Source organism: Anopheles arabiensis, chromosome 3 (genome assembly GCF_016920715.1).
Source record: "Anopheles arabiensis isolate DONGOLA chromosome 3, AaraD3, whole genome shotgun sequence".
In the NCBI taxonomy this organism is placed as follows: domain Eukaryota; kingdom Metazoa; phylum Arthropoda; class Insecta; order Diptera; family Culicidae; genus Anopheles; species Anopheles arabiensis.
In genome coordinates this window covers 88039425-88051884 of record NC_053518.1, presented here as the reverse complement: position 1 = coordinate 88051884, position 12460 = coordinate 88039425, and the positions used below count along the sequence as shown (strand labels likewise).

Below are 12460 nucleotides of genomic sequence, written 5' to 3'. Positions count from 1 at the left end.
GAGGTGCTACTAAAAGCAAATCGAACCCTTGGGTTTATCTTACGTTTTACCTCTATTTTTAGAGATCAAAGCATCCTAAGAATCCTTTATTGTGCTTTGGTAAGGCCTATTCTTGAATATGCTAGTATCATCTGGAATCCTCCCACTATTGATGGCTGTTCGAGAATTGAAAGCATTCAGCGCCTCTTTACCAGGATTGCCTTTCGTCGTTTGTTCGGTGCTGCCTCACTACCTCCCTATGAAACGCGATTGCAGTTATTCAATCTTCACTCCTTAAGCTTCCGCCGCCAAGTGTTTCAGGCTTGTCTTATTGGTGGCTTATTACTTTCTGCTACTGATGCTCCTGATTTACTCTCGTCCATCTCGCTGTATGTTCCCTCTCGTTCTCTTCGTCCACGTGATCCTCTGTCAATTGAAACACGTCATACTCTTTATACTTTCAATGACCCTCTTCTGTCCTGTTTCAGGTTGTTTAACCACTTTTACTATCTCTTTGATTTCGACTCCTCTCTTAACTCTTTCCGTAACCGTATTTTTTCTTCTAATTCCCTTTAATTATTCTCCTTAGTTTTCTATTACTCTCTTTCTTTTTTTTTTTTTGTTAAGTTTATGATAGTCTCTACGCTCTACTCTTGTTTTTTTTCTTTTCTTTATTGCTAGGTCAAGACTAGGTTAGTTAGGCTTAGTTTTTCATGAATTATTTTGTTTATTTGTTAGTATTAAATTAGTTTTAAGTCTATTATATTTAGCCTTGATGGCGGATATTGTATTAAATGAAATGAAATGAAATTAAATGAAATTATTGAATCATTGAACCCGTTCAGCCAGCAAGCAAATAGCAGTGTACCTACCGAACCAAATACACTATCATATTTAAAGTGAGGAACTTATAAGAGTGCCTGTGCATTTCCATTTGATTCATTCAACAGACCTCCGATTGTTCTCAAATATCGTGTAAAATTGTGAAAATTTAGGATAGATTTAGAAAAAAGCATATAGAACAATCATCAAAACATTCACTTTGTTATGGATCTAACTGTCAAACCAGGTTTTCTTCCTATTTTCGTTTTTAGACGTCAAATTGCACTGGATAAGCCCACCTGATGTATCAACTCTCTAAGGTGAATCTGCAAATAACTTAGAGAAGCAATCATGTTGGAGAAACCCCAAGGTGCCTAAATGGACGATAGGTGGGTCCTTAATTTGTCAGCCTTCTCTGACTAAACTGAAGGTCCGTTGAGAATTCACCTTCGAGAGATTTAACTGTATATAATAGGCCTACAAAAATATCGCAGGAAAACAAATCAACCAAGAAGAGAAAAATAAGCAGAGGAAATGACCAACAGGGTATGATCCAATTTGTCACAGCTAAACTCTTATTTTGAAGAAAATTTGTTGTTATATCACATTTAGAAATCATCAAAATAGTTTCGGTAATTTCATTATTTTACAACATTTTATAAAATCCCATTGAACCCGGACAACATGACACTACTGCCCCATACTGCCTTACACAGGTTGACCATCGTACCTGGCTTGTGGACCGACCAACAAACACACACACATTAGCTATGCCCTTTTATTTTGAAAGCTTTTAGAGGATAAAATTTATATCCCCATTTTCGGCCAGTTCTTTGTAGCGGCGGGTTTTCCCCCCCCCTGCTTCCCTTCTTTGTTTGCCGTTGTGTATTGTTCGATTGTTCTCTTTTTGTGCCCACTACATCACTACATGGCCTGCCGCTAAAGCTTTCCCGGCATTAGAAAGATGACCACAAAAGGCGGGGGTAGCCTCACTTAAATTGTTCTAAATCAAACAACAAAAAAGCGCGCGCTGCTGCGTTGTAGTTGCCTCGTTTGTATGGCCCACCAGCCCGACAACGATCGCGTCTAACGCTTTCCCGGGCTGGCAGCATCCTATCAGCATCGGTGGACACCAAACGGTTTTGCATACGCCCTTGCCCTTTTGCGTGTCTCTGTGTGGATGGATTGGTTGGGATTTATAAATAAATCTAAGCGCTCTTCATTCCGCTTTGACCTAAAACAACGCATTGTGCGCCCTCCCAATACCACCGTCTCTGAGCCAGAGTGTGAGACGGAGGGAGAGAGAGAGAGAGAGAGAGATAAGGGGAGGAAGAAAAGCTTTTCGCCCGTACGAAGCACACGCTGGCCGGAAATCGTTGCACGACAATTCTTGAAAACATTTCTCACCCAAAAACCGAAAATCGGATTTGTCTTGAAAGGGAAGGGTGACGACAAGGAGACAGCAGAAGGGGCAGAAAGGTGACGCGAGGGAAAAGCAAATACAGCGTGTCGGTTTCAGTGCATGTGTATGTGTGTGTATGTGTGTGTAAGAGAGAGAGAGAGAGAGAGATTCTTTGTGTGTGAATGTGTCTTTCCCGATAAAAGCAAGCACGGGGGGAAATTCTCTCTCTCTCTCTCCCCCTCTCTCTCCCTCGTCGAGTTGAAGCCCGAGGTGCCAAAACACCGGGACAGTTGGAGGGAGGCACCTTGCAGTAGACGCAGCTGTCAAAATTTTCAACACAACCGTTTGGAGTGGGAAGCGAACGAACGGTGAAGCGGGTATGCGAAAGAGATGCTGGCGAGGTGCGGAACGTCGCTGTACAAATATTATGTATGTTTCTGCATTCGAAAGCAGATCATTTTCCTCCGGTTCTATTTTACGGCAGTCGAGCATTCCAGAGAGGGGGGTAAATTTGTGAAACGAGTCAGGATGATTTCCCACTCCATGGACTGGAAAGCAAGCACGAGATGATGGTGTATGTGAGTGTCTGTGTGTTTGTGTGTGTCGTTGTATTATTTTTTAAGGAAAACAACCTACTTTGATGATTGTGGTCGTGCTGATGATGGAATGAACTTTAACCTTTTCCGATGCACATTAGCTGTCATTGCTTTTGCGCCCTTTGGGATGGATATGGGTATGGCTTGTAGGTTTCAAGCGGAAAACTACAAGATTTTACCCGAAAGTTAACTCGACACGTGATGTGTGCTTCAGTTTGCGCAAAGTGAATGCGCTCTGGGAGTAACGGTAGCGTTGAGGAGAAAATTAGAAACCCACAGCAGTTGGTTTGATGTAAGCAATCAAACACTGGATTACCTTAGCATGGAAAAACAGGTTTATTGACTTAATGTATTTACTTCGTCGATTTTAATTCATCAGCGTGCAGGTGATATCGTTTATGCAATTCATCAAAACATTATCGTCAGGCCAAAAAATGGGTGAAGAGAAACAGGATCTTATGAACATTTAGAAACTTTATCAACATTGTGCATTTTTAAGCCATTAATTACCCTTCTTTTGGATTGTCTGCGTTTGTATTTGTGCTTTTTAACCGGCACTGTGCAGAAGAACAGTTTAAATAAATAAGACTTATGCAAAAAATTATCTTGAAGAGCTGAAAAATGTATTGAAATACGTGTAAAAAAGACATCTGAAGGCAATTTCAAAATTTATAGTAAGGCAAATTGTATTTTATTCAACTTATAGTAAGGAAAAACGGATTCTTATGTTCATAAATGTAAGAAAGGAAAAGCGCTAGTGGTAGTGAGAGAGAGAAATAACGGTAGCGAGATCAGGAGAACGAGAGAGAACTAGGAACGAGTAGCGAGAGAGAGAACGCGCAGGTTTAAAATCGGGAGCGCGGGTTAAGCGCGAGGAGTTGAATTCGGACCGCGAAGCGAATAACATGTTGTGAACTGAAATCTAAATAAAGCGTTATTTGCCTAAACCGAATAAAAAACTCCACATAAACATAAACAATACTATTCGCCCTATAGTTTTGCTGAAAAACTAAACTTCTAATGAGTCTAATGGTCTAATGAGAAAATATGAAACGTCTTTCATTTAGGAAGTATTGTTCTAACGAAATGTGAGCTTTTCGTTTTCTTCATTTCAACGTAATAAAAGCTCTCAGAATAACAAGTAAGTCTATGTATTATTATGTATTATTGCACGTTGATTTTACAGTTTATGCAATTAATGATGTTGTTAGATGAAGGAATCAGCCTTTGACGCACATTAAGCGATTATTCTCGCTTCTCTTCTTATGTACTATCTTTTTTTTTTCTTTTGGCTCAACAACCGTCTCGGCTACGAATCTACCAGCTACACGTTAATTAATCGTAAAGCAGAACTACGCCAGTCTCGGCATCTCAAAAAAATATATATATGCGTAATAATTATACGAAAACGTCACTGTATTTCTTCCCAACCGGAGGCTAACAACAGGAATGCAGAATTTCGATCTGATCAACCAATACCACGAGGAAATTGGGTAAGGATAGGGCTTTGAGGGCTCTTCGAGTGTTCTTAGTGCCCTGTTCAATTTTGCTTAGAATTGATAAAAATGTATTATTTTTTTCAGAAAAATAAATCAAATTGTGGTTTTTGTATTGTTTTTGTGCGGTAAAATTAGAATTGATCAAAAATTTATGACTTATAGACAAAAATAGGTGCGTTAGAGTCAAAAATCGGATGCCTTAGAGCCAAAACTAGGTGGCTGCGACTGCATACTGCAGAGAAATTAAAAAAGAAATTATCAGAAGTTGTTCCACTACACAGCTAAACGCATACAAAGCGCTTCACAACATCTTCACTACCATAAGCATCCCGTTAGCTTCTATATTGAACCGTTGGCCCAGAAATTCTCGACCTCGAGCTACTCCATCTCAGCAAGCTGCCACATAACTGATCCGTCACGATAGAACCCGAACGCAAATATGCTTCCCCCAAGCTGGCAGCATGGAACCGCTTTGCCAACTTACACATAATGCAGTATAAATTTGATAATTGCGTTATCTCGCACCAATTATGGATGCATGCGCATCCATCCAAACCAAAAGGAGGGGGGATGTTTTGTTTGTAGAAGGGTTTGCCTATTTTGGTCGAATTATCCGCCCACAGCGCGCTACCGTGCGAAACCCACCGAGCCAACCAGCCAGCCAGCCAGCCAGCACAGGGGCTTGTCATACCAGCTTGTACCGGGCACGCTGGTGCAACTCGTTCCCACACACCAACCGGGTGCATCGCTGGATAGTTGAAATTTAGAACCGTTTTAGATACGAGGTAAAACGTTCCCTTATGGCTGGCTGCAGCCACCCCAAAAGAGAGGACGCGTTCTAGGAAAAGCGGGTCTCCGTACTACGCAGATTGAGCCGGACCGCTTCACGACAACAATAATATCGCGTTTCAATCCCCTTCGGTGCGATGCTTTTAACGTACCCACGTGGAAAAGCTTCCCTCGGCGGAGCACGGGCACGTTGAAACTCGTTCGCGTTCATGTATGCAAATTACACTTAACCATATTATCATCAATCCCAACCCCACCATCAGCCGCGCTCAAAGCCAGCGCCCTACCGTGCGCTGCTGCACCACCGGAACGTCATCATTATTTCGCCATTTTTCGGGTATGCAAATATGGTAGTTTAATTCGTTGTCAGCAACAGATAAAATTTTAAATTCCATTTCAAACCCCGCCCGGAAGTGGGCCGAGAGTTGGGTGGGTAGTAGCCGGTGAAAACGGAGAACGGTTCGCGCGCACGCTTTGCAGACGATTCATTTGATATTTTATCAATATTAAAAAGATATTAACACTACGGGCCCATTCGGTGGCTGATTCGAAAAATCAACGATGACGGTGGTGGTGGTGGTGGTAGTGCTGCTGCTGCTGTCCGATGTTGGGTGGGATATTCCTTCCAGTTCTCGGGTTTTGGCATCGAAATGACGCGAGTTGACCACAGCTAGAGAAGGGAGCGCGATGTGCGTTTGAATAAACCTCATGGAAGCCCCCCCCCCCCCCCTCTGTAACATATGCATTTGCAGACCCAAAAGTTGTATCTTGATAAGGGGTAGGGGGTGATGGACCAGGCAAGGGAGAAAGTATTAAATAAATATCAACAGCGATTGTTTTTAAAAGTGAATCCATTATAACACATTTTCAATGGGCAATGTATGAGGCAGAATGATGGGAGGAAAATTGGAATGAAGGTAATTTAAAATTAAAACATTGCCAATTGGTTGGCGATTTCATCTTGGTTTTGCAATATTTTTTTTATAGAAAAGTACATTTTAGCATCTACTTAGCTTGATTGCTTTTTTGAGTTATATTCCATGTATTCCAAATACAGCTCATTAATATAGAATAATAACTCATTTTACTCAGCAGATACTCTGCAGATACTGCTCGGCTGAAGATCAAAGCGAAGGAGTTGATGCTGTTAAAAGACCTGACACAGCTTCCATTCCCACTAGTCCACTACAAAGACGAAACCAAGGAAGACAATTGTAGGTTTAAAGAATCACGATTCCGGTGTTAGATAGTAATCTTACTATCATATTTGATTCTTGGACTTAATAGGCACTTACATACGAACTTAAATAATGGTAATGTTACGAAAAAAAGTAACGAACTTTCAAAAATAGGGTAGAACTATAATTGTCTACTAACTTATTCCCTTTGTCGGTTACGTTTCGATTGATGCACGACTCCCAAACATGTTTGTAGAAGCGCTACATGACGGTTCGTTCATGATGTCCCGTTTACAGAACCAGACACGTACTTTGCCCGCTATACCTTTCGTACGATCTGTAACTGCCATTTGCCTGACTGCAGGACTTGTCTTATCTTTGCTTGTAACAATTAATTAATTTAAAATCTATTTAGAAATATCCTCATTTAGTAAAGTTGTATAACACTCTACCAAACTCTTGGAAATACCTGTATATCGGATCATCATAGACTCCTGTAAAACTAAGTACAGGTATTCCCCGATATACGCCATACTCGATATACGTGATATTCTAACCATGACAGTTATTTGAGCAAAGTGTACTGAGCTGACACATCAATTGTCAAATGCAAAATAAATTCCCTTTTGGTCGAATTTAAAATACCATTTACAAAGGTACTAAATGGTACTTTTCAGTTGAAATCACCTCAAATAACTAATGTGGAGGATAAAACCTACGATTTCAAGCAAAAATTACACAAAAATTCGCTATAATTGCACCGAAAACTTCGAAATTCGATATACGTGAATATTCGAGATACGCAATTTCCTCATGTCCGCATTGATAGCGTATATCGGGGAATACCTGTTTACCTGTACTTGTAAAGCTCTAAAAAAATCAAAGCCTGTAAATAATTAAATGCATGCATTTTGTTCTTAATGCAGAGTCTAAAGGCCGGGCTACATTGATCGTACTCGCACGCGTAATTTTGATTTTCACTAGCGCATCTGGCGGCGGCTGACCGAAGCATTTTGCCAAACAATTTGGAGCCGCTCCAGAAAATAAGTTAATTTTCCATGTTTTTTACTTAAATCGGAGGAGAAAAGTTTTGTAAAACGTAGATACACATGTTTTGCACGCATTGCATCCATTTTTGCAATGGAAAACGATGGAAAAACTACTTAATTTTGAGATCCGGCAGGTCCATTCCCTCGATGACCAAAAAAAGCTTCCACCAGCCGCCGCCAGATGCGCTAGTGAAAATCAAAATTACGCTTGCGAGTACGATCAATGTAGCCCGGCCTTAACATAACCACAACTATTAATACAGTGAAATCGCTTTGAGCAGCAGTTTCTCCAAGATGAATTATTTCTTTAATATGAACAATTCGACTGTCGTCGTCATGGATACTCCATAATATCATGTACATTTTGTTAGCCTTCTTTGATTTAACTGTAGGTTCCTTGAGCATCCACCTTAGAGAGACTTCACTGTATTTCTATTCCTCATTCGAAAGTTAATTTCAAAAAACCGTAGATAAGATAACGGGTACTAATTTAGTTTTCAAACAGTAGCAATTGCCCATACAGTTTGATCTTCAAAAAGAACACGATTTAGATGAATTATTATCATCAGTAACAAGTTTTACTCCAGGAATAACACCTATATTGACATTAATATTTATTGTACCGATTGTTTTGATTGAGTTGTCCAATGTTTTCCCAGCAGCAGGCCACTGCACTACTACTCATAGGCTTATCATCTTAACGGCAAACCCCATTGTCTTGTAGATACTATTGCGAAGATCTCACCTCACCTCATCAGTTCCACCAACTGAATCAGGCAACGGTGTGCGTGCATTGCAGGTCGTTTTCGAACACGCCAAACGGGACCTACCCTATGTGCCGATTGCAAACAAACCGGTGAGCCGAATGTTCAACATACCCATTCAATATCACCTGCTATTTTTGTTTCGTTTATCTCACACACTTACAAACACACCTGTACACCTCATCATACAAGAAACAGTGCTATCATCTGTGCAAACCTGATAAGATAGCGACAGTATCACGGCCATTTAAAAAGAAACAGTACAGCGCTCGTTTCACGTACCATCAGTTATCGTACCATCGTCGTCGGGCTAGGAATGGATTTCACCGGCAAGGTTGTGCTCATCACCGGAGCTAGCTCGGGCATTGGAGCTTCCACGGCCAAATATCTCACAAATCTCGGCGCATCCTGTGTGCTTGCTGCCCGGAACGAAGCGAAGCTGGCCGAAGTGTGTAAGGAGTGTGCTGCCCTGGGCAAGGCGACTCCGCTGACCGTCGTGACGGACGTGACGAAGCGGGCGGATCTCGAGCGGCTCCTCAAGCTGACCATCGCCAAGTACGGCCGGCTGGATGTGTTGGTAAACAATGCGGGGAAGGGGGCGGGCGGCAGCATCGAGGAAGCCGACCTGGACCAGTTCGATGACATACTCGACACGAACCTGCGGTCGGTGTTTGCGCTGACCAAGCTGGCCCTGCCCCATCTGCTCGCGGCCAAGGGGAACATCGTGAACGTGTCGAGTGTGGCCGGCACGAACTCGTTCCACAATGCGCTGTCGTACTGCGTTTCCAAGGCGGCACTCGATCAGTTCACGCGCTGCACCGCGCTGGATCTGGCCGCGAAGGGTGTGCGCGTCAACTCCGTCAATCCGGGTGAGTGTGTGGAGGGCAAGAGCATTTCCCCAAAGGGGCAGTGCGTTACGTTATCATCCTGCTTTTTCGCATTTCCACATTTGCAGCGGTCATTGTGACCAACTTCCACAAAGCGATCGGTATGGAGGACGAAGCGTACGCCGCCTATCTGAAGCACTGCGAAACGACGCACCCGTTGGGGCGCGTCGGAACTGGGGAGGAGGTGGCGGCCTCGATCGCATTCCTGGCCTGTGATGCGACGGCCAGCTTCACCACCGGCACCTGTCTGCGGGTGGACGGTGGAAAGCACATCCTGACGCCACGGTGAAATGTCTATCAATCACGCATCACGGATGAGAATGGAACGAGCGGGATTGGTTGAATCACATTCCAGAAACATTCTTCGAATGCTTCGCATTAGATAAGCTTTGTAGCGATGTGACGATGTACCAAACAGGAGGAAAATTATAAATACACGATGTTGCATAATTAACCTACATTGCAGGAATATAATTGTTTTTCATTTATAGTAATGGAAGCTGTTCACAATTCGTTCTGTACTAATTCCACAGGACGATTTTTAACAGTTTTTCTCCAATTAACAACATTTTTGCCTTAAAGTTCTTGTAACTCCAGTGTTTCATATTTCTAACAAACAATATTTGGACAATTTAGAAGAAGGCTTTTCCAAACATCAACACCGTTTTTAGTTACTACTTTTCTTAGCATTCTCCTCTAGAAGCCTTCGTCGTTGTGCTAAAGCTTTAGGCAGCAGCGCCATCTAGCGGATATCTTCATACTTTCTACATTCTAGGTGACAGCTCTAGCACGCTGTTGATAAAACTGTCTCTTTAGTGAATCTTTTGTGATCGTAACTGGATTCCATAATACTCATTTTCGACAGGCAGGTTGGAAATTCCAATTGTATTCAAAACAAATGGTACAACTGATGGAAGATAATTAACAAACGATAACATTTTCCAGCCAGTGAAAAATGTATGTTTTATTATAAACTATAAAGTGACAATAGGGCCAATAATATGAAGTGCTAGAGAAAATGTGTCAAAAATGCTGATTTTCTATTATGATCCGTGTTAGACGATTCGCTTTGTCTCTGATTTGAATATCTAACTGAACGAATGACATTTGCATTACCTGACTCAGTTTTTTGTCTATCAGTTTTCCTGTTAGACGATTCGCTTTGTCTCTGATTTGACATATCTAACTGAACGAAGGACGTTTGCATTACGTTTGCCGTCAGGTTAAAACTACGAAACGATTTTGTATTACCACTTTAAAAACATTGCATTACCTTACTCAACCGGACAACGGGTTTCGTCAAACAGCTTTCCATTAGATTAGATGTATAGAAAGTGTTCTATTTTACGGTGTAACTATTAATATGCAGTACAATTAATTACATTTAGAATGGAATGATTATCATTTATGACAGTTGATAAAATGTGTGGAATTAGTCACAAAATGCACAACAAGTATGGAGAACATATAGAACCATTTCACTTCAGTAAAGATTTGGAAAAACTGGTGTTATGATAGAAAAGGTTCCCTAAATAAAGCAATAAAAGAACAAAAATAGAACACCAAATGACAACATGGTTTAACAGTTTCGTAATGCTTCTTGAGCTTCAAGTTAGCGTTTGTTCAGAAAAACAATAGCATTGACACAGTAATTTGACAATAATTTCTTGGGTAAAAGAAAGAAACAATAAACGAAACGTGAGACGTCTCTAACAACGTTCTATCATAAGTGTAAGGTTCATGGCCTACTCCGTCTGGTGGACTGTGGGAGAGGTGCTTCTTAAGCTAACGTCTTCAAAGAGGCTGACACCTTAAATGGATGTTCAGCTTTTTCTAACCGCGCATTTCCTTTAAACGTCTTGCCACTCGTAAGACAAATCAAATTCCGTCTTTAATGCAATGCTTTCGTAAAAGTTTGAACAAAAAATTACATACTGTGTTGGAAATCATTTGGTGGATGGATTTGTTTGACATTTTTCCGTCTAACACCGAATAATTGTACGGAATATCGGTTAAATACATTAGAAAAAGAAAACTCCCATAAAAGTTGTAAAATGATAGCTTAATTTTATATTCAAATCAGATTCACTTTTGTGTTCAAATTGCAGCTTTAAATATTTAGTTGACTTGATTCATTTAGTAAATTATTGCATACTTTCAGGCGAACCTACGCACTTTTAACCTCGAAAGGTAACGCAACTAAATTAATAACCGTATCCTTCACCAATAATTGCCTGTCAAAAGAAGGACACGCTGCTTCAAGTAGCAAACTCAACTAGAAGGCCAGATCATTGCTAGCAAATATACACCACCCCCCTCCCCCGCGCCCTTCCGACAAACCGATAACGAGTTGATGATGGCGATGTTTGTCGATCACAGACACACACACACACACACACCTACTATGGACAGACACACCTGGTGTCGATGCAAACCAGCAAAGCGAGATTATTGCCGCTCGCAAGATTAAACATGTCGGTGTTCAACGCAGAGAAACGACGCAAGGACGATGACGACGATGACGGTGACGACGACGACGACGACGACGACATCATCCAGCGGAAACACGCCACCGGGAACACTTCATTAATCGCACTTTCGCAGCGAAGCGATTCGCAAAGCGGCAGACCGTTACGGTACACAGCCAAAGATCACTCAGCAAATTGGCACGAATATATTATGCGCTCGTCTGCACTTCTGTGCGCCGTCAGGTTTAAGGCTTCCGACCGTGCAGACACACACACACACACACACACACACACAGACCCAGAGGCCAGCGGAACTTCATTTGTCTTGGAAGAGCAAATTCTTGGACAGCGCCGGTTTATGCATCCTCTCAAGGGTTGCGCGAGCAGAGTGTGTTTGTCTTTGCCGGTGGAGATTTCAATCTCGCCCCGTGTACGGGACGGGCTGGACATTGCAAAACTCCATGGCCATGGCCCGGCCTGCCAGCGTAGAATGTAGAGTGAGATCTTACCACCACCACCACCACCACGGTGGTTGGACGCTAGCCATCGAAAGGTTTATGTCTTGTTCGTCTCATTTATTCCCAAGCAGCAACGGCCGGGCCAGGATTCCACACACTCCGCAACACGGATCGGATCCTTTTTGGTGGGACGCGCCCACCGTGAGCGGGGACATTAATTTTCCGGCACAACGATGCACCGGGTCCGGCGCGTTCTCGGAAAAGGGGACCCCGGAACCGTCATTTCAGTACGGCAGGCTCACCCCGGGGGTTCGCTCACTTTATGGTGAACCCCAAAAACCCAGCCTCCCAGGCCACGGCATGCGAGATGCATCTTAAGCAAACATAAACAGAAGGCACCGAATAAATAACACTTTATCCTTTTAACCGTGTCGTTTCCGGACCGTGTGTGTGTGTATGTGCAAGGCTGCCCGTTTGCTGGACGCAGGTCGCTGGTGCGATGTTTATCTCCGGGGCGTTTTCTGAGGAAAGCAAAACTGCAAACCTGCCGGCCTGGCGCTTGGCGCTTG

General features: G+C 42.4%; 1 protein-coding gene across 1 annotated transcript; it reads left to right on the top strand.

Moving 5' to 3' along the window:
* The first annotated feature begins 8344 nt into the window (after positions 1-8344).
* On the top strand, positions 8345-9439 carry LOC120903767 (17-beta-hydroxysteroid dehydrogenase 14-like). Its single transcript, XM_040313373.1, has 2 exons — positions 8345-8947; positions 9034-9439. The coding sequence occupies exons 1-2, from the start codon at positions 8395-8397 to the stop codon at positions 9252-9254; spliced, it is 774 nt and encodes a 257-aa protein (XP_040169307.1). The 5' UTR covers positions 8345-8394; the 3' UTR covers positions 9255-9439.
* Positions 9440-12460: the final 3021 nt, after the last annotated feature.

Excerpts from the sequence above, each read along its gene's own strand:
- LOC120903767 (XM_040313373.1), top strand. The coding sequence starts at position 8,395 with ATGGATTTCACCGGCAAGGTTGTGCTCATCACCGGAGCTAGCTCGGGC. Across the intron at positions 8,948-9,033 it reads CGTCAACTCCGTCAATCCGG|CGGTCATTGTGACCAACTTC; the intron begins GTGAGTGTGTGG and ends CCACATTTGCAG.